This window comes from Pleurodeles waltl, chromosome 3_1 (assembly GCF_031143425.1).
Source record: "Pleurodeles waltl isolate 20211129_DDA chromosome 3_1, aPleWal1.hap1.20221129, whole genome shotgun sequence".
NCBI lineage: Eukaryota > Metazoa > Chordata > Amphibia > Caudata > Salamandridae > Pleurodeles > Pleurodeles waltl.
In genome coordinates this window covers 573,258,595-573,284,675 of record NC_090440.1, presented here as the reverse complement: position 1 = coordinate 573,284,675, position 26,081 = coordinate 573,258,595, and the positions used below count along the sequence as shown (strand labels likewise).

The 26,081-nt window shown below is 42.8% G+C and overlaps 1 protein-coding gene across 1 annotated transcript in view; it reads right to left on the bottom strand.

Annotated features, from left to right (window-relative positions):
- The window catches only part of LOC138283517 (uncharacterized), a 471,678-nt gene that overhangs the window by 199,530 nt on the left and 246,067 nt on the right, over window positions 1-26,081 (bottom strand). Inside the window, exons 60-61 of the mRNA XM_069221456.1 lie at window positions 19,077-19,281; window positions 3,598-3,737 (exon numbers count right to left, since the gene is read on the bottom strand). Of these exons, the coding sequence (XP_069077557.1) occupies window positions 3,598-3,737; window positions 19,077-19,281 (345 nt within the window). The remainder of the gene's footprint in view (window positions 1-3,597; window positions 3,738-19,076; window positions 19,282-26,081) is intronic.

Here is a 26,081-nt window from a genome sequence, read left to right as displayed (position 1 = left end):
AATGATTCAGACCGCCAAATGTGCCACTCTGGCAGACGGCATTGAATGTCACCTGACTGGGGCAAACACAATTGCTGTGTTATGTTTGTTGTTTCATCTTTGTTTGTATGGAGCCGTTGTATACATACTGATCTATGTGGAGTGCGTATTGGTGGAAGGGAGGGTTGTGCTACTTTAAAATGAGCTTTTGTGGGCATGGGGGCACATGTCATCTTAAGATCACAGCTCATCACCTGGCACCCGCACTAGCGTTCTACAATATGGCACATGTACAGACAATGTTATCCCACTGTATAATTGTGGTAACATGGAATGAGTGCAGCATGGCAACTCCTGCTAAATAGTATCGAATTTATGCCTTCCTCAAGCGCCGCCACACACATTGCCATGCTGCAAGAAATGCATCTCACAGCCACAGAACTTCAGAAGGTCCACCCAAAATGTTGAGGACGGGTCTATGGCACATCTTCATTGGCACATTCCTGTGGTGTGTTAATATGGATTGCACTAGGGTCCCATATGGGGTGGATCGCCACAGTGAGGATGTGGGGGCTAACATGTGATACTGGAGGTACACTTAGATGGGGTCCAGCTAGACCAGCTAAGTCTTGTAGAGATTTATGTACCCAATTCCAATCAATCAGAATTATTTGATACGCTTGCCCATGTGCTTTTCTGGGATCCTGTGGTGCCAAACCGATGGGTGCCGATTTTAATTGCCAGATGTGGCATGGGACTATTCTCTTACAGGGAGTGGCGGTTGTTAGTACTCCGCATCGTTTCCATAATTGGATGTTGCAGAGGCGCTTATACGATTGGTAGCGGCTCGGGTACTCAGTGGACCACGAATATTCATTAATAGAAAGCAACATGGGTAGAGTGTTACAATTGATGCCGGGATCCCTCCCTTTCTGTTGTTCACTACCCCTGTTCCCACTGGAATGGGTGGCGATTTCTAAGATTCTAGAGCCTCCCAGGCTTTTTCTGCTGCACTTCCAATCGTGCTCCCTAAATGTTTTTTTCAGGAGTTGAATGGTCTCCTACTGGACTTGATCACTGATTGGGGGAGGGCATGAGTGTGCCCAGCTTCGAAATATATTAAGCAGTGGCGCAGCTACAATGGCCACTGTGCTGGTTGGACGGGACCCCTTGCTCTGAACGGACAGAGGTCTAGGTGATGCTTGTGGGATGGGTGTTTACCACTGGCTGACTTATCACAACTGTCCATCGCAAAGAGGATCAAATCTGATGACAACAGCGCAGGTGTGCTAACGTTGGTATGTGCATGGTCAGAATTCCCTCCTCTCCTATTCGCCATTATTACCTTTGGGACAACTACTGGGTATACGAGACCTAGCTGGAAGAACATGACATGACGGTGTGCAGGGTGCCATGGATCGATAATCTGGGAGATCTCTTTCATGAAGGAGTGCTCATGTCCTTCCGAGATATAATGGACACATACACTGTGGGTGCAGGTTAATTCCTGACATACCATGCCAACCACTCATGGTTAGAGCTACCTGGGAGGCTGGAGAAACGCATCTACCCCGTCACTCTTCCTACATGCACTCCTCATATATGGCGGCTGGAGTCGAACCATCTCCATGGTTATGTAGCTCTGACATCTAGTACTTTGACAGATGTAGGGAAGATACTGACCAGATGGAAAAATGTCCTTCTGCAACCTTTGATGGACAAAGCCTGGATGCAGGAACTTCAACATGTGAAGGAGGTATCCAGGAACCCCAGATTCTGCTTTACACAACTCAAAACCACGCACCATGCATACCTTTCCCCCAACGCATCAAGCACATGTTCCCTGCGTCCACATGTGAGTACCCACGGTGTACGCTTGTGGAAGCTGGGTTCTATCACATGGTCTGGGAGTGCCCACCACTACAATTGACATGGTTGGAAACATGGAGGCCACAGCGGAGCTGGCAGGACCCCTAGTCCTGCCTGCTTGACCATCGCCCAAGCCAAGGGGGTCAAACATTTCTACAGGTTTTACCCCCTTTTCATTTGTACTTTTTAAATGATAGATCACAGTGCTTTGGAAAGCACCCTGGGTCCTGGACACTGATAGGTGGCTAACTACCCTACTACAGTTGGCACGGGCAGAGGCAGGTGTACTATGTCCATTGCATGGTAAGGGAGTGGCCAGACCAGGTGGAGGGAACTAGGACATCTACAACACAAATATTGAAGCCTGGAAGGATACCTGCCCACCTTGAAGGGAACAACTCACAACTACCAGGAGTATCAATACACGTGGGCCATACAGTGGACCGTCAGCTTTCCTTTATTGTTGAGAAACTGTGTGACATTGACACCAATACCCTCCTTTATTGTTGAGCAACTGTGTGACATTGCCACCAATATCCTTCATTAATAGACACAAAGCCAGGACCACAATTCTCACAGGCACAGGTGTTTAAGCGTTTGCGCATTCCCTGTTCATACATGACTCACTTTGGGTCCCACACTCAAACTGGTATGTGGCTCTTACTACCCTCCCAACTCCATGATTGTCTATATGTTGTCTGAATCTTAGGGCCTTATTTACATGAAACTGGCACATCGAAATCGATGCACCAGTTTTTCTTCACCAGCCTTGGACCCCCTATCAACATCATGGAAGCACTGTATTTATGATACAATGCTCCATAGCGCACGTTTCCACAGATGCGTCAGAGATTCTGACGCCTCTGTGGCGCTAAACTGGCGCATTGCTGGACTAACATAAAAAAAGATGACACTACTCCAGCAATGCGAGGGGGGGCCAATGTAAAAGAAAAAACACTGTCACTGAGCAGGCATTAAAAAAATTTACACTGTGAAGGCGCAGAAAGGTGCAGTGAAATCTTCTAGATTTCACTGTGCCAGTTCTGCGTGGCTTTAACAGGGGAATGCCTACCTGACATACAATATACCTGGTGCAGGTATGATGCGGCGCAAGGCTTTACAAACTGGTGCCATGGTCCCATTGCAGTGTACGGGCTGCTTGCTCCTCCGCAGCTTAAACAAAAAGTGATGCAATGGTGGTGCAAGGAGCTTGTAAATAAGCTCCTTTGTTTCAGACTGTACTCTAATGCTTGCGTTTTGACGAAATGTGATATACTCAGCCACAGGATGTATATGAATCTGCTCAGAACACATTTTCAATGGCTTCATTTTGTTATTGTTGCTGACAAACAATGAAAATACATTAACAAAATATATACTTTTTTGTAGCAATGTGAATTAGCTTTAGTAGCAAGATATAAATATATAAGTTATCATAGCATACTCATATTACCTTCCTGTGTCTTGTAGCAGCGGTGAATAAAATGTTTCTATTGGATGAAACTTTCAGTTGTGGAACCAGGAGGCCAAAACTCTAATCTTAGTGTCTCCACTCAACCAACATTGTGAGATTCTGGACAAGTTCAATTTCCTATCAGGCCTAAATAGGGAGCACTTTGAAGCAGACTCACCATGTTATTGAGAACTAGAAAGGTTGAAAGAAACTACACTACTACAAAACCCTGAAATATCGACATTAGTACGTAACTGAACCATTTATCACACGTCGCATTTTGGGTGATACTACACCTGTGTCAGAGTTGGTGGTCGTTGCGGGAAGAATTGTTACTGGGGACCCGTTGGAAATGAATGACATGAGGCTTTTATTTCCATCGATGGTGTCTGGGTTTGTATTGAACTTAATTCTTGTGAAACCTGCTACAGAGATCCTGGATGAAAATAAAATAGTCATATATTATTCAGGTTGTCAACGATGAAGACGTTAGCTTATCTCTTGACATGTGAACATAAGGTAATCAGGCCGTACATGAAAGATTACTTATAGCTAGGGTTGCCAATTGGCCTGTTTTAAAATGTCACAACTGGTATATTTATGTCCCTGCCAGTACAAAAATTAGAAAAATCACCCAAAGCTGGTATTTTCCCCTTGTCAGTCAATACGTTATACAGTAAAGGTTAGAATAAAGCACGTTAATTTGTGTTCTATAGCTGTCCTAATGACCCTTGACTGATAATGAAAGTAAATGAAGACAGAAATGCCATGTTAAGGATGAATACAGAGGACTTCATGTAAAATTCCACTTAAGAATCATGTAGGGCCTTTGTAGAATCCTAAAATGCGAACAGATGGCTGGTATTTTCTCTGGGAAAGTGGAAACCCTACTTACTGATAATCATCCTTACCACGAGTCTTCTTACTCTATTGCTTACTTGACTGGGTTTTTTTCTTCTTTCCCCTTAATATTCACCACTTTCCTCAATCTGTTTCTCTTTCTATGGACAATGACAATCATGTTCTCCCCGATATCTTTACTGATCCCCACTACACGTCCTCTTTTTCTTTCTTGGCCATTATAATTGCTACTTTCCTTGTAGCGTTCGAGAGTTTGCTTAAGCACTTGTTTTTCAGTGAGGTGGTCTGCCTTTCTTTGCTCATACTTTCTGGAAAATGTATGTAGCATAAAAAATGTGGTGCAGAGGCCGGTTTTTATTATGATTAGAGGTCTCTGGTTTAATTCACAAACAGAAAGTCTTTGTTGCACGGTTGCAGTAAAAGGGCCTGTGTCTCCAATTACTCATGCTCACTCCCTCTGCCACTGCCCTGCTATGTGCTTGCTATTTTATGCATTCTCCCCACTACCTTAATGTTCCCTGCTGCTCAGCCAGTGAGTGAGGTCATTGTATGGTTGGAATGTAGACAGTGTTTGTGCTTGGATGAGTGGACAGTTGGAGTGAGAAGGGCTGAGCAGCAGGATGCTGCTCCTGGTGGGACTTTATCTGTAACCTACAACTAAGCTAACAAACCTACCTCTTTTATAACCTACGAGCATCCATCATTGATTACAACGCTATGTACCATGCATCACGGGTTAGATTAACACATTTTAGGGCAGGTGTCTCTATCATCACATCGACGCCTCGTCAGAGGTAGTAAGCACTATACAAATACAATTTATAACATTAAAATACATTAGTCACGCATTTGCGCCCACCCCACGAGGCACTCTCTACCAGGAGTTGTACTTAAGTAGGGATCACTCTGATAATGATAATGAGTGCGCTGCATGGAGAGCATGCTTAAACTGCCTCACTTGTTTGTTTAGCTGGAGCGACACTTTTAACACTTGAGTATGAACTTTAATTGGTGCTGCTGCCGGGCACACAAATCATTAATTAACCACTGAAGTCGAATCTGACTGTATACAGACCACACAGGATTTTGTGACTTTGGGTGGCAAGTTTTGCAGCCAAATAAGGCAGAATTTGCGACCCAAAGCAGAATTATGCCATTGAGCAAAAAATGTGCCTGCCACAAAAATAGTACAAGGCCTGTGGGCTGACACTGCTGGAGACTGTGCTATGTCACAATGTGTACCCTTGCGAAGCCTCCAGCAGCACAGCACCTCGAACTGGAGGGTGTCTGATGCGAAAAAGTGGATTTCAGTATGAAACCTGCTCTTTCTGGCATCAGACACCTTGTATGTTTAGGGCTGCATGGGCGCTGGTGCGGCAGTGGAGGTGGCATAGGAAAAATACCATCCCACATAGAGGATAAATGGAGAGGTTAGGGGGTTAACAGGAGACAGCCTCCCTTCCCCCCACCCAACACACACATACATGGGAGGGGAGTGCAGTGAAGGATGGGGCAGCAGTGCCTTCCAAGGGCCTACAGAGTTCACAGGGGGCACACTGAAAGGAGTGCGAGGGGTCTGCTGGGCATAAAACATATTTTCCATGCACTTTTGTAAACATCGCGAGAGTTTTACAAAAGTGCAGATTTCATAATTTTTTTGCATTTTGCAAATCGCGATATCCTGGTGGTCTGTGTATACCATGTGGTCAGTGCATGGTCATAAATAATAATTCTGTCAGGGGTGTGTCAGTCGACTCAAGGGTGCGCCGCCTTGACTTTTGTTATTTTCCAGCAAGATGTCCGCCCTGCCGTCATTGGCTAGAGGCAGACACTCAGGCGGCAGTTCAAAGCTTTTCTTTTCCTTGCAGAAGAGTGGCTTTTTGTAGTTCACTGCCAGCACGCACAGCCAACATTAAGGAGGTGTGTTGCAGGCATTTACAAAGCAGCACAGATCTGCAGCCAGGATGTTTCCTGTGTGTCTCGCAGCCCCCCAGTGCTGCTGCACTGGCCACAACATTACCTGATCCTGTACTTTGTCTCCTAGAGCGACAAGGGAATCTAGATATTAAAACAGGCCCTTTCAGGAAGCGGCAGGTAGGGCCAACCAATTTCAAACGAGTACTTATTCATCCATCCATTCACTCTGCCAACCTTAACACTATGTTAAACTAAAAACATGAAACTTGGTAGCGTGTCAGACCTTAATAAGTAAACTTACCAGGGAGACGCGAAGGGGTCGATTGACCTTTTGACTCCCTTCGAGGTTTTCCCACCATATATCTGGTACATACAGATCAATAATCAATAACAATAACATTGGTAATCAATAGGAGTCAGTAATTGTCACACACCATGACCTTTCAGTCATGAATAACCACACCTTTATGTAAATGTTTGAATATTTTGTTCCCTATATTAACAATGCTAATGTCACATAGGTTAATCTCAAAATCAATTGATAAACATACAGAAAGAATACTGGCGAAAGAAACGCAATCTAATCAAAGCTTGAGCTACTACACATTCTAAGGTTACAGTGCAAATTAATAACAAGAATAACTGCGCAAAACGATATTACATACATTTAGTTTCAGCAAAGAAAAGACATCCGTTGTTATTTCATGTAGTAAACTTCTTCAGTGAGCTCCCTAACTAGCACCAAATTAGAATAGCAGGTTTGGGCATCATGCACAACAATTTAGTCAACACAAATTTGGAAAACATCTAACTATGGCTCTATCAAAATTAGTTGTTGGTACCTAGAAACAAAAGCAAATAAACATAGCAAACAATATCATAGTCAATATACCTATCCTCAGTTTGGATCAGCAAGTTGTGACAGTCTTCATCCTTAGGGCATCAGTCTGGTCAGCAAGGCATCAGAATTCAGCATCAAAGTTCAGAATAGGCAAACTCTCTTTAAGCAATAAAGTTAAGCATTTCTCTTCTCAAGTCTGTCAGGAAAGTAGTAGCGGTATCTCCTCTCTGTGCAGTCTGGCTAAGTTAGATTTCCTAAAACTACTTCCCACATCCTAATTCGTGCAAGAATCGCATATTCACACTTTGTCCAATAGCCCTAAAACTTAAAATCTACATTTCTACTAGTACATGGTTCACATGTCGATGATTGGTTCATCTTGTCCCGCTCCCGTCATTCAGCTTGTCAGGTAACAATATTGTTGCACTTATACTCCAGTCAGTATGGTCTTTGTCCTCTCCTGGGAAAGTCAGTCTCACACACATTACAATAAACATTGTTGCATTAGCTAGTACAGCATCTTCTAGCAAGCAGTTCTCATGACAAAGATTTCTAGCTACAAGCACATGGACAGTACAGTGGAAAATTACAATTTAATTCTTTGGACAGCCATTTTATTAAACACCTAAGAAGCACAGCTTCACATGAGGCCAAGCAACTAGGCCAAGACCTCCGCTAAGTTAAGGCCTACAATTAGTAAGGCTAATACATAATGCATAACCCTTAATATGACATACTACTACATTAATTAAACATAAGCTCATCATTTCATATTAATAAGTCATTAATAAGTACACTTCGTGAACACTGATGGCCACACTGGTGGGTGCACCTTCAAATGTGTGCATAATTTTTTCGTACCTTATTTCATTTTCCACGCAAATTCAACACACAGTATACATGAATATTCATTAATATTTTCATTAAAAACTCAGTGTTAACAAACTCTTTCCTCTTTTGTAATGTGGGTTCTTAGGGAACTTGTTGTGGTGATGCTTGTCCCACTTTTTCCTGGACTACATCAACAGTGGACTGTGTCAGTGCTTCCTGTTTTTTTAAGAGTGTCACATTAAACTGTAAGGACATTTACACAAAAATGTTAGTGTACCTTACAACCCGGTACACCAACAATAAAAGAGTATTCCACTAGAAAACAAAAACGTCCTTGTGAAGTAGCCCCATATTATGTCACTCTGGCAGCCAGTCCCACCTGACAACCCCGCTTTAGGTTATAGATTTTTCAGTGTCTCGTTTGCCAGTAATAATAATAATATAATTAACAGAATACTTGCACCTGGGGTATGTCAACAGTTAACCGACACTGAGCATGAACATATTTTTGTCTTCAGGATAGAGAGAACAAGCATTGGCAAAGCCAATAGGTCTCGGCAATCCGTGAGAAATAGAAGTTGGCAATGTACAGCTAGCTATTGTGTAGGGCTCTGGGGGTGTTCTTATTGATATCCACAAATGCATTAACATTGCCAACGCCTATAGCTCTCAGATAGGCCAATGCTTGTTATGCATGGTAAGGTTATTCATTTAAGGACATTTTTTGAATTACTGGGACTTGCAGTTCTAAATTTTAAATGGCTGTAACAGGACTACATATCCCAGCATGCAACGAAAAAACTAGCTTGGGTGAGTTAGTTATGCATGGAACAAGGTAATTTCAGGGGTCTGGGCATTGGGTTTGGGAGCTTTCATGTTTGGGGCACAACAGCTCATCTGCTTCTGAAAGCTGCATTAGTTTTATACAGGTAAGAAACAAGCCTAACTACATAGAGCCATCTCTTTCACTTAATGTGGATAGCAATTAATAACTCACACAAGGGAAACTTGTGTCTGTTGTTCATTCTCCAGGCAGGCAGAGGCAAGTTCTCATAAAAGGACACACGGAAAATTGCTTAAGCTAAAACCCACAGCAGGATGACAAACAGGGATTAACAGAAAAATCTTAGAGGTGAATTCTCGTGTTACAGGATAAAACCACAGCTCTTCCTTCTTAGGACTTCCCACATTAAGCTTTGCATGTAATTACACTTGAGCCAGCATAGTTTAATGGGATGAACTACAAATATGAAATGTGAAAGCCCATTAAAATTTCAGAGTCTTAAATTCCTAACCTGGAGTTTGACACATGCAATTAAGCAGAGTGTTTTACAGACCAATGATGTATCTGCCCTCTGCAAGAGCCAGGAGCATGTTTGTGTGTGCTGCTAACCAAATGTCTTAAACAGCCATTGCCGTGTCTTTAATGTCCATTGTATGAGAAAGTCGAAAGCGAACAAATGAGATGTGCCTCGGGGAGCTGCTTAAACAATTAATAAATAGGCCCCACACAAAAAAGATGCAGCTCCCCGGGCAGACGATAATTAATCAATATACGGTACCCCAGACATACACATAAACAAATGCTACTTGAATTTTTAATTTGCGGCGTCCGGGCAACCCCTTGAATAATACAATATGGCTTGCGCTTCTAACTTGTAACAGAGCCATCATCCATTTGAAAACATAAGAAATAGTCCCCAAACGAGAGGAAAATGCCCACTGCGTATGTGTAGCAGTGGTTGGGCGGTGGGCCAGGGGAGGGCTAACCCCTGCAAGAGGCATGATGTGTGCAAGCCCTTGCCAAATGGAGGAAACACAAACTGGAGCGACAGTGGTGCCAGCAAATGGCAAGCCTAGGGGCGGGCTGAAGCCCCAGATGTAGCTACAGCAGTTCTTGGTTCAAGACAGCGCATACACGCCGTCTAGAGCTGAGACCTAAAAAGGGAGAGTGGAGAGAGGTAAAAGGAGGCGAGTGAGGGGTACAATGTGAGGTGTGCAATACACATGGAGGGAAGAACAGAGAAAACAAGTTAAGATGTCTAGGAGCCTGATTTAGAGGTGGACAGTAATACAGAATCTTCTGAATATTGGAACAGTGCTACAACCAGAGGAACATCCACTGGTGGAATTTTGTTCACCGTATTTATGTTGTTGTGAAGGAAATACACCGGTGAAGTCTCCTTCAGTTTTACCCCTTCTTGCATATATAGAATGATTTCATGTTACCTATAAACTCAAAATTAGGGAGAAGGTCTTTCTGCTGTCAGGTGCAAAATAGGGCCCTTCACTGCCCTAACTCATATTTGGGAACAAGGTTTGCTCACTCTAGCTCCCCATTCACTGGCTCCTCATTCACAGGTGCTGCCAATTCTCACATTCTCACACTCACATACAAAGCCCTGCACAACACTAGACCAGAATACCTGAATAGCGGCATACACTTTCACCAACCCACAAGACATCGACACTCTGCCTCACTCTCACACACTCCCCGCATCCGCAAAATCAAAACTGGAGACCACTCATTCTCTTACATAGCACCCAAGACATGTAACAACCTCCCTCTACACATCAAAGCACCCCTTGGGGACAACAAAACTATACACATGCCCAAGAGCCTGGAAACCTTCTTGGGTGTTTAATGCGCTATACAATTCAATATAACATAGCAACGCAAGTGCATCTATTCATGGAACGTTAAGGGGCAATAGTCCAAATCTTTAAATGTAATGATCCACTACAACTGGCAGTAAGTCACTGCTGTTGCTCATATTTATTTTGAGAGGTTCTCTTTGCCCCTCATCGGCCATCTTTCTCTGAAATCTTTCCTCAGAACAGGGCCTAGATGTATACATTTAGAACAAAATATAGTTTCCCTAGCTTCCGTAAGCAATTCAGTAGCAACTTTTTTCAGGCAGTTCCTACACCGGAGCATTCCACAAAAGAATTCATTTCTTGTCTCTGTTGAATTACATGTACATAGCTGCTCTGATTTCAATGCTATACTGTATCTCTCAAAGTGTCACAGATAAAATCCTTAAATGTCAATCGTAAGTGCACTTAAAACTTGAAAATGTCACACATCTTCAAACAATATACTTGGCAGCTGTGGTGGCAGCATCAGCAGTTCAAACCCCTATGATAAGGAAGCTCAAGGTTGTAGTTTCTTTGTGTGGTGTTGCAATGGCCTGAGTTAGGAAGAATTTGTGAGCGAAGATGGGTTACAACATTTACCTGAACGGTTTGCCAAGAGGATTACAAGTGGCAGGAGGAGACATTTTATTTTCTTCTTTTCTGTTAACTGGTATAAAACAATAAGAAATAAAACATAGAGGGTTTTATTTATAGTCTCAGCTTAGGCATAATTTAAAAATGTCTGTATAAGATTTGGATTGAGAAGCTATGCTCAGGACCCTTTTTGCTGGGGTAATATAAAGGTCTGGCGGTTCAGTGGTCTGGTGCGTCCTTCCCTTGAACCAGATCCTAGAGAAACCATGCAGTCTTTCATCCTTAAGCAGTCGATAAAATGAGTGACATTGAGTTGGGTAACAATAAACATCTATTGCCTGTAAATATTGGCAAGAGTCACCTCAGGAGTGAGCATGAGCATACAAAACACTTGTTGTAAAAAAGGGAGTCATTGCTAAACTTTTCTTTGGTCCTCTATTGCATGAGCAGATATGTTTCTATTGAAGCTCCTTTTGTTCGTTGTTCTGTGGAGCTCCTGTTTTGGGTTAATATGGAAAAGCATTCCCAGATCACATGTGGCATCCATGGAGGAGAAAAAGCTTCAGAAGATTGTTATTTCTCTGTGGGATGCCTCTGACAGAGAGGGATGTGCTAATCGCCTCCACGGTCCCAGACGTTTCTGACAATTCTCATTATTATGTCTCCTCACTTTTCTCTTGGTTCACGTGGGCTTTTCTTCTTTAGGTAGAGCAAGAAGTGGCATTTTCCATCGATCCTGCTTCTTTCAGGGAAATTCCTTGAGAAGGTAGGACTGCAGCCGGGGATCCCTAACCTTTCTTTCAAACTACTGAGCAAGAACAACCTAGTACCAGTGGGAATTGGTTTTCACAATTTCAAAGTCTTACATTTGCAAAGGTTCTTGTTGTTTGAGGCATATATGACCGCCAACCCAAGATTCAGGGGTAGATTGCACCCTTTGAGAAATGGGAGCTTCCCCAGTCACTGGCCATAAATCCTCTCCTATCCAACCTGGTGCATCAGTCTTTCTGTTTGACAGTGGACATTGGTATATATGACTCAGTTAGATAAAAAAGTACAGGAGCTTTGTGGTCAGCCTCTGCTGCGCTAAACCCAACCAGGAGGTTTAGATCGCGGCCTGTGGTTCCTGATCCTTGATTAAGGAGTTTCAGTCTCCGTCTTCAAGGGGAGAACTGTTTGTAGCTTTTCAGCACATAGACCTCCAAGCAAAAGTTCACTCAGATGTGGTATTAGCTTAGAGCGTCAGAAATAGCTTCTGGTGGAATGGTAGCTGCCCATCATTATCTACTTCTAAGAGGATGTGAAGCAAAAGCAGCTTGAAGAAATGCATGCTGAGGATGTTTTTCGATGGTAATAAACGTTTTGGAGAAAGACCTGAAGGGGTTCTGCATAAGTCTTTAAAAAACGAAAAGCAGGCTCAGTCTTCTGTGACAAGCAAAAATATATTGAAGAAAGTTTTTAAACTTTAGATTTAAAAAAAGCAGGATTTTTCCGTTCATAGATCTCACTTTCAGCCTAACAGTGCTCAGGATAATAATCTTTCTCACCAGGTCTTCAGAGGCAAAATAAGCCACAGACAGTGCCCCTGACCGTAGTTCAGAAAACCTCAGGATGACACAGAAGTGTAATTTATGTAAGTCACTCAACACACTGGGCTAGGGGCCATTTGTACGAAAGCTTTTTCCCATAGACACAGAATGGGTAAAATCCTTTCGTACATCTGGCCCTAGATGTACTAATGTTTAGCAACTTAGAACTTTGTCAGAAATACAGGGAGTGCAGAATTATTAGGCAAATGAGTATTTTGACCACATCATCCTCTTTATGCATGTTGTCTTACTCCAAGCTGTATAGGCTCGAAAGCCTACTACCAATTAAGCATATTAGGTGATGTGCATCTCTGTAATGAGAAGGGGTGTGGTCTAATGACATCAACACCCTATATCAGGTGTGCATAATTATTAGGCAACTTCCTTTCCTTTGGCAAAATGGGTCAAAAGAAGGACTTGACAGGCTCAGAAAAGTCAAAAATAGTGAGATATCTTGCAGAGGGATGCAGCACTCTTAAAATTGCAAAGCTTCTGAAGCGTGATCATCGAACAATCAAGCGTTTCATTCAAAATAGTCAACAGGGTCGCAAGAAGCGTGTGGAAAAACCAAGGCGCAAAATAACTGCCCATGAACTGAGAAAAGTCAAGCGTGCAGCTGCCACGATGCCACTTGCCACCAGTTTGGCCATATTTCAGAGCTGCAACATCACTGGAGTGCCCAAAAGCACAAGGTGTGCAATACTCAGAGACATGGCCAAGGTAAGAAAGGCTGAAAGAAGACCACCACTGAACAAGACACACAAGCTGAAACGTCAAGACTGGGCCAAGAAATATCTCAAGACTGATTTTTCAAAGGTTTTATGGACTGATGAAATGAGAGTGAGTCTTGATGGGCCAGATGGATGGGCCCGTGGCTGGATTGGTAAAGGGCAGAGAGCTCCAGTCCGACTCAGACGCCAGCAAGGTGGAGGTGGAGTACTGGTTTGGGCTGGTGTCATCAAAGATGAGCTTGTGGGGCCTTTTCGGGTTGAGGATGGAGTCAAGCTCAACTCCCAGTCCTACTGCCAGTTCCTGGAAGACACCTTCTTCAAGCAGTGGTGCAGGAAGAAGTCTGCATCCTTCAAGAAAAACATGATTTTCATGCAGGGCAATGCTCCATCACACGCGTCCAAGTACTCCACAGCGTGGCTGGCAAGAAAGGGTATAAAAGAAGGAAATCTAATGACATGGCCTCCTTGTTCACCTGATCTGAACCCCATTGAGAACCTGTGGTCCATCATCAAATGTGAGATTTACAAGGAGGGAAAACAGTACACCTCTCTGAACAGTGTCTGGGAGGCTGTGGTTGCTGCTGCACGCAATGTTGATGGTGAACAGATCAAAACACTGACAGAATCCATGGATGGCAGGCTTTTGAGTGTCCTTGCAAAGAAAGGTGGCTATATTGGTCACTGATTTGTTTTTGTTTTGTTTTTGAATGTCAGAAATGTATATTTGTGAATGTTGAGATGTTATATTGGTTTCACTGGTAATAATAAATAATTGAAATGGGTATATATTTGTTTTTTGTTAAGTTGCCTAATAATTATGCACAGTAATAGTCACCTGCACACACAGACATCCCCCTAACATAGCTAAAACTAAAAACAAACTAAAAACTACTTCCAAAAATATTCAGCTTTGATATTAATGAGTTTTTTGGGTTCATTGAGAACATGGTTGTTGTTCAATAATAAAATTAATCCTCAAAAATACAACTTGCCTAATAATTCTGCACTCCCTGTAGGTTTGTGATTGGAAAACTGGTGTTTCATTATGTACGAACGTCATTCGCAAATCAAATATTGCAAAGCAACCGATTTGTGAATCAGTACTTTTTGCAACTGATATTTGTGAGTCAAAAATACTGATTCTGTTTTTGCGACTCGCAAACAGTCCCAATTAGCGACTTGTCACAAAATGCCCATTTGCACATGCAATTTAGCACAAATTCGTTTCAGGTGATAACAGTGTGCAAGCTATAAAAGCTGTCTCAGAATGCATCACGGGTTACCACAATGGATGCTCTCTATGTAATTGCGAGGAGGATGTGACTACTGGCTTTTCAGCATATGAGGAGAAGGAGTAGGAAACAGGAGAATATATTTAGAAACAGTCTTGCCAGTTTCCATCATAGGAGGAAATCTTTGAAAATGACAGGCTAAGTAGTGCAGTAATATTAGAATTAGTTGATTTGCTGAAACCAAATCTTGAAAACCGTACATTGTGCAGCAGTTCCATCCCCACTCATGTGCAGATGTTTTGCTCACTGCATCTTTTGGCTTCAGAAAGCTTCCAGGTAATGGTTGCTCTTGATGATGAGGTGTCACAAAGTGTGCTTTCATGTTTTTTTCGGACGTTCCGAGATACCATGCTCCTAAACATCATCAGGTACATATACCTAGCTAAAAATGCAGAGGAAATCCAGAGCACAAAATTACATTTTTACCGGGTCCCCGAATTCCCCCATGTCTTAGGGCGTGTAGATGGAACACATATTCCTATTTGTCCTCCAGCCCATATAGAATACCTGTTTCGGAATAGGAAAAATACACGTTCCCTCAATATCGAAGTTGTAAGTGATGCCCATAATGTCATTACAGATATAGTGGTAAAATACAGAGGGAGCACCCATAACTCATACATCTTCAGGGACTGTGGGATACACCAACACCTGGAAAGAGGGAGTTTGAGAATGCCTATTCATTAGGTAATGTGATGCTGCACAATGAAACACATAAATGTGACAGTCAAATCTCAAGTATTGCCATGCTCACACTTACGTTATTTATTCCAGGTGAAAGTGCATATGCGTTAAGGCATTGTATACCGACCCCACACCTAACCCCAGCAAATCAAAATGCAAGGTGTTACAATATTGCTCATTGATGCACTAGGGCAGTGATTGAACAAACATTTAGCATGCTGAAATCAAGATTTCGGTGCCTTCACAAGCGTGGAGTTTACAATAGAATGCTCCTCAGACAGCCCTCAAAACTGTAGCAACATGTGCCATGTTGCACAACATAGCAGTCTGAAAATGATGAAAGCAGAGTTGATGCACCAAACCAAAGCAACCTTTAATGTCAGGCTACAATTGTTTAAGTTTTAAACTGGATAACAATCAAGTGGTTATTAAAGTACAATCAAATGTTGGTTATATCACCAAAATGATAACAACCATGCCAAAATAACTAAACACTATGATGTGTCCTTAACTGCCTTCTGCAGATACGTCCAACATGGCCTGCCCCTAATTGTTCTCCATTAGCAGTACGGCTGCTCCTGCATCACAGGGCACAAGCATCACTGGAAGAGATGCTCCAAACACTTGAGATGTCCTCACTATCCTTAGGGGCATCTCCAATACCACCAGCTAAACATGCATTTTGTATCACTTCAAGGGCAGATGTGATCTGTCCTAGGCCTCTGGCAACGTCATCCCTAAAGTTTCCCATTTCCACTTGCAGGGTAACTGTTCTACCGAATAGGGTGGAAGTGGCATTGGCCTAACAACCAATTGAATGGGTTAGGCTGTCCATCTTAGCCTTAGTGTATCGGTCTCAACGCCTTTGATAGGCATAGTCATCTGCTATGTGATGGCATATTTTCTCTAAGGTGGTGGTAAGGCTTTCCATTTTAGTGTTCATGGTTGCCAGTTGTGTCCCAATGTTATCAAAGCCAAATGACCCACAGTGTTGCATGTTCTGCATCTTCCATTTCATGAGTCTCATCTGCCTGTGCTGCAGATGCTGAATTTGGATCGTGGACACCTCAAGGCCTCAAAGTACTGTGCAGTGGCTCCGGGATCTACAGGGCGATGTGCCTCATGGGACTGGTAGTGACTTTGTCATCCTCCATTAATGCTGTCTGTGATGACAATGAGGTAGTGCTATGCTGGGCTGGAGTTGTGCTTGTATGACTGGCAAAGGGAATGGGTTTCTCAGCTGCCATGTTTGAGTCCTCCACTCCTTCCACATTGGTGTCTTCACTATGTTCCTCCGGGAGATATATGGGAAATCATGAAATTCTGTTTATTCATTCACTGATATGATCAGATATAATTGTGTATGTTTTGAATGTAGTACCCTAATAAATGCATAGATGTGTCTCCTGTCTGACTTTTTGACTACATGTCCCATAATGCACTAAAAAGGTTAATTTTTTGACTAACTTAAGGAACAACCATAGGATGTATGCTAAAGATCTATGTAGACATAGACACAGATGTAAGTTCTGAAATGTGAAACTAGTTAAGAAGTCACACTTTGTGAAGTTCAAGGTGCTGAGGTTTCAATGTTTACATTTCCCACAACAGCCTCAGGCGCCAGGGTGGTCTCAACTATGCTCTCCAGTGCAGTGGATTAGGGTACAGTTGGAGGCCACTTCCTGTTGCCCAGGTGTCCGAGAGTCGCATTTCCAGCTTATCTTTTGTACACAACCACAACGGATCTAATTGATGGTGCAGTGGGTGCCTCCTACATCATTAATTGTTCTTGCTTATCCTGCCAGGTTCTTTTGAGAATCTTGAAATTGTCATGGGTGACCTTCCAAACAGTACCTGATGGTTGTCACAGCACTCTTCAGTCAGGATCTCCAACTCCTTCTCTGAGAGTTTAATTTTCCCTTTTCTGCCTCCTGAATCCCTTTCTCCAATTTGGCTGGCTATTGGTGCTGAAGGAGCTTCTTTAGGGGTTCTGAAAAATGTGCTTGAAATGGCATCTGCACTCCACCTCCACTCCACATCCATTTAAACTGGCCTCCAGGCAGGTACTGTGAGGCACTTTCTGGTTCAGTGGTTACTGCCTATGACCAGGAAGTGTTTTTTCTCTATCTGTGGTCGCAGTCACAAATTGCAACTAAAGTCGCATTTTTGGATATCATCAATAGCGACTTTCAAAATTGCGATGGGACTGAGTAGAGACTCGCAATTTGTGGTCTTAAATAGTAAGTACATTCAGAATTTCTATTTTCCTAATTGTGATTCGCAGAGATTCACATTTAGGAAAACGCAATTCTTCACACTCATACTTCAAGCACTTTTTTCTAATTGTCTATTCTAAAATAACTTCCTCCAGCAGTTACTTCCTTAAAATCAGACAGGGCTTTGCTTTTATGGAGAACTACCTTCAGGGTGTTTACCACCACGTCCCGATTTTCAGAATCCCGTTAAAGGTTCCTCAAGTTTGGAGTGGGGAGGCACCACAGCTAAGTTCAGGTCCTCCCTTTTGTTCTAAACACTGGCAATAGAGGCTTTATAAAGTTTTTGGCTCTATTGATATCATTTCTGCACAGGCAAGGCATCAGATTGCATCCTTAATTTGAAGGATTTATGTTTGTAAAATGGTTTGTTACATCCTTCACCAGTGTTCTTTGAGTTCTATGGCGAATAAGACCCTTAGCACAGCCACTCGTAGGATTTGGCATTAGGTTAACATGGTGTTTTATTCCACCATCTCTGGAATAGAACAAGAACGCTTGATTGTTCTTCCATATACAATAATGTTGACATTGAATATTTATTCTCAGTGACACAAAAGACTTCCATAATACCTGCCACAGCACCTGGACTGAGTCTTGCCCTGCCAAATGGTGCCAATCCAGTCCTGGGCCCTTGGAAGTGGTTATAAAGTGCTGCTTCAACCAGAATCCCGGCATCAATGCTGTTGCACTGCTCAGAGCCAGCACATCCCTATTAACAAGACGCATCACCGCTGCTGCGAGGATTGAGTGCAATGCATCACTGACTGCATGACGCATGGCCTCAATTTCGGACACATCTCTGACAGAATAGCTCAGAGCTGACGTGTCACCTCTAACCCAAGGATCAACACCGACGCATCACCTCCTCTGCTCCTTGCATTTTCCTTGCCATCGACACAGAGTACTTTTTTAGTGGGCTAAGGCTGGTCCCTGTATCCAACCTGCGCTTGATCAAGGTTGGCCTGAAATTCCATATTTGACATGGTCTAGCACAACCGGATAGCCTCAGTTGGCTTTTTATATGCTTTTATCCACTACCTAACTAAAAATTCATATTGCAAGTTCTTATTGGATTTTTGCCATTTGGTCTTGTTTTGTTTATTACATTAACTTTTATTCTTCTAACCAGGTGTGATATCTTTTTGTGTGGTGTTTTCACTGTTTTACTTTTTTAAGTGTTGCACAAATTATCTACATGTTGCCTCTTAAGACTGGTTGCTCTGTGCCAAGCTACCAAGGGGTGATAACAGGATAATTTGGGCGTGTCCTCAACTTACCCTTACTATGAATGTAATTCCTGCTTGAATATGGTGCATTATCATTCGCAATTCATATATTTGTCTTGAATCATAAATACTGGTTCTATACTACAGCAAATGGTTTCTTTCACGTGTCAAAGCTCTTAATAGAAAAAGATATGAGAAGATGTTTTCATGCAACATTTATTCTGGATCATTTTAATTACTGGTAGCTAGTGCTGCACCAGTACATGGGACTGAAGAATAATGAAATAATGACTTACCTATATGCAGTTTCTTTATTCAGGGGTCCATTGAAATAGCTATATGATGTTGTTCCATCACCTATCACCATCTTTATGGGACTTGCTCGGGTTGAGAAAGAACGTGATTGTAAAGAGTCTCTGATACAAGAGACATACGTAGTTGAAAGATTTTTTTTGTTGTCATCGTATGTTTTGCCAAGATATTCTGCAAGGGATGCTGGTTCTGCAATTGAAAACAGTCAAAAATAGATAAAAATTTACTTGATGCTTGAACTACAAGCTCACTGACAAAGACAAAAACATAACTATCGAAAATAAGTGTGTAGAAGTTCCGTGATGAACCTCCCACTCAAATACAGACCTGAATGTATTTCTAAAAATAAACTAACTGTGTTTGGTGACCAAATCTGTTTCTAAACACTTCCTTTTGTGGAACAGAAAGAAACAGTTATTAAGGTCATAGTAAAGTAACTAAGTGGCAGATCCTACATATTGTACTGGGATAGACATACACAGGCGCAGTGGCAGATAGACAGATTTTGGGGACAGAGAGAAAAGACACCTAGGCAAATGACGTGGGAGCCATCAAGTCAGACATTGGTATGGGACGACTTGGAGACAGACAGCAACACAGAGATACAGAAACACAGAGAGGTACAGAGAGACACTGAATCAGAGAGGCACAACTCTAAGCAAATTAACACAACCCAGTGTGCTTTAACATACAAACCCTAGGCAAGGGTAGAGCATACACTTTACAAATGCAACTTAGCCACCCCATAGCCAAAACACATTCACAGGTGTAGGAGCTGTTTGCAAGACATGGTCCCTGTATGGGGCTCCCACATTAGAGCATCCCAGGCAGATGGACACTGTGAGAGGTGGAGAAATGATACATTTCTACTATAAAACACACTTGCTGTATTTGTTCCTGTCTCCTATACAAGGGCACTCAAAATAAGAGAAGATGCTGCTAAAGAAGCAGAAACAATTTTTAGTAGTATTATGCATTTCTGCTGATGACTTTGGAAGTAAAAATAGTGTAGGTGGTCTGGTCATACTATTGATCACATGCTTCAAACAAAAGCAACTGCAAGTATCAACATGTCCCTATAAGGAAGTGGACACCACTTTGTACACTACGTTCATGTAGTAGCTCAGGAGTCCTCATTGCTGGAACACACATAGTTGACTCAGTATATCTCTTGTTATACTGATGTAATCATGGGATGCTAGCTAGGGAGTCTGTCTTCCTATTTACCCAGCCCTTGAGACAATGCAGCTGCACTTATAACAGAAACAGCTTCATAGCTGTCTAATTTGATAGAAATTGGTAACTTTCATGCCATGCCAAAAATGCCCCAGAGGTGGTGAGCAAAGGAGGGGCGGAGGGAAAGTAATGGAGCGATAAGTTTAACAGCTGGCAATTTACAGTTTTATGCTGTTGAATAATTAAAATCTTTGCAACATACATAGTGAATGAAAACAGATACAAATGTGTAAACAGCAAAACAAAAAACACAAGCAGCCCTAAATCACAGAAACTAACAGTGTCGGCTCCTCCGTTTGGGAGGAGGGGAGTCGCCCCCCTCCAGCAGTGACAACTGCAAAACCTTTTAAAGAAAATGATAATAAACTGTGTTTATTATTGTTTTCTTCGAAAGGGGCGGTCCACGGGGGTGACATGCACTAGGGGGAGTGCTCAGTACTCCCCCTTCACAGCGCATGTGTGTTTGGCCAGCCGTCTCGGGCCGGTCAAACACACATGTGCTGTCCCTTGACACTCCCCGCTGCAGGCACAGGCTCCCAGTCTGCCTGGGAGCGCCCTAGCTGAGCGCTCCCAGCCAATCCTGACACTGCTCTGAGCAGCGTCAGGATTGGCATAGGGCAAGCTGGGAGCCTGTGCCTGCAGTGAGGCGCGTCGAGGGACAGAGGTGGGGGGAGGAGGTAAGTGATTTAAAAAAAAAAAAAAAAAATGTTTATTCCTTCCTCCCCCTCCTGCGCCTCCCTGCCCCGTCCCTTCCGCGGCTCACAAGCTGCTATAGAAAACTAAAAGCTGATTAGTGCTCTCCCAAAATCTTCTCAAACATAAAAAATCAAGAAATAGTTGAAATGCTATTTAACATATGATCAACAACTTTAACAAAGCAATGCGATCTGCTTGCATAATCAAATAGATATCTATGCTTATTTGATGAACTGATTTACTGATTGATTGATTTTAACTTGACTAAAATTTACTAATAAACCTTCATGGTTTAGACACCATCCTCTCTCTCGTTTTTGTAGAACCAGATTGATTTCATTGTAATGGAATTATTGTGCTAATGCTAGCTCCTTTTTAATCTATGAGTCGATAATTAAAGGTCTGTGTGACCAGTGGCACAGGTTGATAGATTATTACACTACAATATTAAGGGAAAGTAAAGTGTTCCGGATCAGCTGCATACAATTCCTGTTCCAGGGGAAACTCCAGAGCCTGCTGAATGTAAGTTAAACCTGAGACTTCCTTGAATGAGATAGGCTCTTATCCAAATACTGGGAATCATTTCAGAGACTCACCAAAGGTATGAAGTGCTAAAGAATTATTTATAGAAATCAATGAGACGGATTCACATGTGGGTTTTAAGCTGTAAACATAAAGGCTTGATTTAGATTTCGGAAGACGGGTTACCATCAATAAACTGGTTTTTACTAGAAAAAATAAATTTAGTTTGATTACTCAACACTTGGAATCTTAGTAAAACAAACTCATTCAGCTCTGTAAACGTATACATTTGAAAGTAATGAGGTGTTCCCAAATTACCTAAAGGTGCAGTGAAAGTGAGGTAAGTCAATCAATCAATCAATCAATCAGTTTTTGTAGAGCGCAACTACTTATCCGTGCGGGTCTCAAGGTTCTGGGGAGGATGGGGGAGGGCAGGGGCAGACAGAGTCTCATTCGAAGAGCCATGTCTTGTTGTTCTTCCTGAAGATGGTGAGCGATGGGCTTTGTCTGAGGTGCAGGGGTAGGTTGTTCTAGCTCTTTGCTGCGAGGTAGGTGAAGGCCCGTCCTCCGGCGGTGGTTTACATATGCATGGGATGGTGGCTAGTGCTTGCTGGGCGGGGTAAGGGGTCTGGCGGTGTTGTGGAAGGAGACATGGCGGTTTAGGTAGGCTGGTCCGATGTTGTGGATGGCTTTGTAGGTGTGGGTGAGTAGCTTTAAGATGATTAGTTTCTCCACTGGGAGCCAGTGGAGAGTCCTCAGGTGCTGGGAGGTATATTCCTGGTGGGCAAGGTTCAGGACGAGTCTGGCGGTGACGTTTTGGTTGAGTTGCAGCTTTCTGATGTTTTTTGTAGTGGTTCTGGCATAGAGTATGTTGCAGTAGTCAAGCTTGCGTGTGACTAAGGCGTGGGTGACTGTCCTGCGGCGGTCTACTGGGATCCATTTGAAAATCTTTCGGAGTTGGTCTAGGGAGTGTCAGCAGGAGTAGTTGACTGTGTTTACCTGTTGGGTCATTGATAGGGAGGAGTCGAGAATGATTTCTAGGTTGCGGGTGTGGTCAATCGGGGAAGGCGGGCACTGAGAGATGTGGGCCAAACAGGAGTCATCCCAGGCTGAGATGACGAGCTCGATCTTGTCCGAGTTGAGCTTGAGGCAGCTCTCCCTCATCCAGGCGGTGATGGCTTCCATTCCTATGTGAAAGTTCCTCTTGGCCTTGCCTTTTCAGTGAGGGATATGATGAGTTGTGTGTCATCGGCGTATGACACAATGTTCATTCCGTGGCCTCTGATGACGGCTGTGAAGTGAGTAAGAGGTGTGCTTGTGCTATACAATATACATAAATGGTGATTGTGAAGGATGCCCAGTTGTTTGATCTAAGCATTAAAAACACAGAGTTGCAGGCTCCTGAATTACATAAACAATACAGTACACTATTATTGTGTCAAGGTTTTAACACCTGGAGGTTATGTGTACAGGGTCATCAAAAGGACGAGGAATGGGAAACACCCATTAGGTAGACCTCATGCAGCAAATTATAAAGAGAACATTCATAATTGGATCCACAAATCATAGGTCTTGAAATCCAAAATGAATTTGGATTCACACATCAATCTATTGGCAATGCTTCCCGTGTCAATTGGAATAGCACGTAGTCAAATTACAAAGGACACCAGCTCACGTGTCCGATCCGTTTGAATGCACATTGAAACGGATTAGACTACGATTGCTAAGATTCCAGGTGTTGAGTAATCAAATAAAATCTATTATTTCCAGTACATTCAATCGACTGATGGTTATTAAAGAGTCTACTTTGTAAGTTGAGGTTCGCGCTTCCCACTTAAGGGACCATTGTTTCCTATATGATTGCCCACTAGGCCAGTCCCATTATGGAAGCGAGCGAGGCAGACCATCCTAAAGACAGTGTGATGAAAGTTCTTTCCCTGAAGCCATGTTGAAAAATGGGGTCATATGGTGCACTTTACCTGGCACTTTTCAAAGACATTCTCAATTATGCAATGACTGAAATGTTAGGGACAGGGTGGAAAATTAAAGCTAAAACATTATTCTCTCAATCTCAAGCAATGCAGCAAAGATAGATTTGTGCATCGTTATACTGCAGTGATGGTTTTTCAGTACAATAGACCTTACAGCTTCATGCCGCTGAAATGTTATGCTACTTGTACCAATTAGGGTTTCAGACAGAGGGTTATTGGTTATCAGAAATCAGCTGCATTATGTATGTTTTTTGGGAAATGCAATAAATTTTTATCTTAAAATAATAGCTTGTCAGTTTATGAAGATACCCTGGTTTTGCTATTAAAACACACTTTTCATTTGAAAAAATAAATATTATTTCCGAAACAGAAACACATTATTTTCACTGAAAAATATTTTTGTTTGAAATACTACCTTTTCTTTTTTTAGTAGACATGATCTAATGTTTTGGCAAGTGTGAGTCCCATCCACTGATGGACAGCTCCAATACTCCAAACAGTACTATCAGTTAGGGCGGACTGGCAGCATCGGGCATACATATACCCGGGAGGCTGGAGGGGTGGGGAGCCGTATTATTGCTGGTTTGCTGGGTTTGTAACAGTGCAGCTGTTTTAAAAGCACTACAGAGTTACTTGTATATACAACCGTTTTCAGGCAACAATAAAAGTGCAAGGATAATTCTGGTGATTAATGTACCTGCTGGAGAGAGATCCGGATTTTGTCCAGTGATAGTTTTGACTCAGGTAAGGCATTGCAGAGGGTTAATTTTCCTGCTGCAAAGAACATGTACTATGCAGATCACAGAACAGTATTTTATGTGCATAGCTCAGTGGAATACTGCTTTTGTCACAGAGATCCTTTTGTTACTGTGCAGTTCATAAATTACAATCATAATCTAGCACAGTGAGCCATGAACTGCCGTCAAAGAGCTGCATGCAAACTGCATGGTACAGGTTAGAGAGATATATTTTTTCCAGTCTTTGATTATCCTTATTTTGCTCAAAAAAAGGGTATGGTTGTGTAGAAACAAATCATTATTAGTAAAGTCACCCATAACAACCGTGTTACGTTCTGAATTTATGCTTCCCCAGACCAAGCACTGTTAAAAATGTCTACCAGTATGAGTGACATGAATCCTACACCTTGTAGTACCCTTTGTCTTATGTAACATTTTGTATGCAATGATTTACACACATATGATTGATTGTATCTGTATGTGTGTGTGATGTAAAGTACTCCAATGCCCTACGGTGGTAAGGGAGGCCCTATATTACAAATGACATACATGTGAGAGAGAGTCTATGGAAAGATGAGAGGCACTGTTAGAGGGTGATGGTGAGGAAGTCTTTGAAGAACCCCAAAAAAGATTGCTGTATCCTGGTGCACTGTAAGGTCATTATTTACTACAAAACTAATACGATTGAATATATAATGAAAAATGTATTGTAGAATGCACCGTTTGCCATTTTTTCCACATTTTCTTGGGGGTGGGGAGAACACTGCACCCCCCACCCTTCAGCCCCCACTGTAGTGGCCAGGCTCACTCTGTCGCGCCGTGTACTGCGGCGCAAGCCGAACATTCGGCTCGGGCCGCACCTCGCGTCTGCAAGACGCAGCGTGCCCCCAGTCTGCTGTGTGCTTTGCGAGGCCCAAATTGGGCATGGGGCCTCGCTCTGTTTTTGTGCACCGCGTTTTTCGGGCATTTTGACCCCTCTTACCTGTTCTTTTCTTTTCTTCTTTTTCTGGGACATCTGGTTGTTCCTTCCTTTATGTTTTTTCCCCCTTCCCATGTTACCTTTTTCTTACCAGCATTCCTTGTTCCCTATTCTCTATGGTTCTTAGTCTATTCTGTTCTATGTACTTTTCCCTATCTAAGATGGTGTCCTTTTACTTCCTGTTGGTCGTTTCCTGTTTAGTGGTATTTAAGGGCTGTGTTTCTTTCTCTCCTTGCGCTGCAACACTTTTTGTTTGGATGGTGTCTTCGCTCCTGTTTCTCCGCTTTCCTTTGCTGATTCTCGTGGATTCAGTGTATTCCTGTATTTGCCTCTGTTGATTCCTGTTCTTTTGTTCCTGTTTCAGGAATCTTCTGTTTGGAGGTTTTTCCCCTTTTTAGGTTTTTTTTCCCTCTGGCGCTATTTCTGAAGGGCACAGTCTGTTCTTGGCATCTCAATTGCCTACAGCACCGTGGCTACCAGAAAGAGTCGCCCCTATCTGGGCCAAAGCCGAACCTTCAAGACCCACGCCACTCGATCTGTGGATTCCAGGCGTAAGCAGCACGTGAGTCGTGACACACTCACTATGCACCCTGGAGGCTGGTCTGACAAAATTAACCAGGGCTCCTTTGGGTTCCCAGTCCGGCCCTGCTATATAGTCAATGTTGTAGCAAGGGTGGGCACCAGATTTCCATGGTTGGCCCCAGTATGCCAATATATACCCCGACATGCCAGGGCTAGGTGCCAAAACCAGTGCTCAAGTATTCTAAAACTTGCAGGCACTCCCTTACACACACAGTTTGGCATCTTGTCTATGCAGACATATGCAGT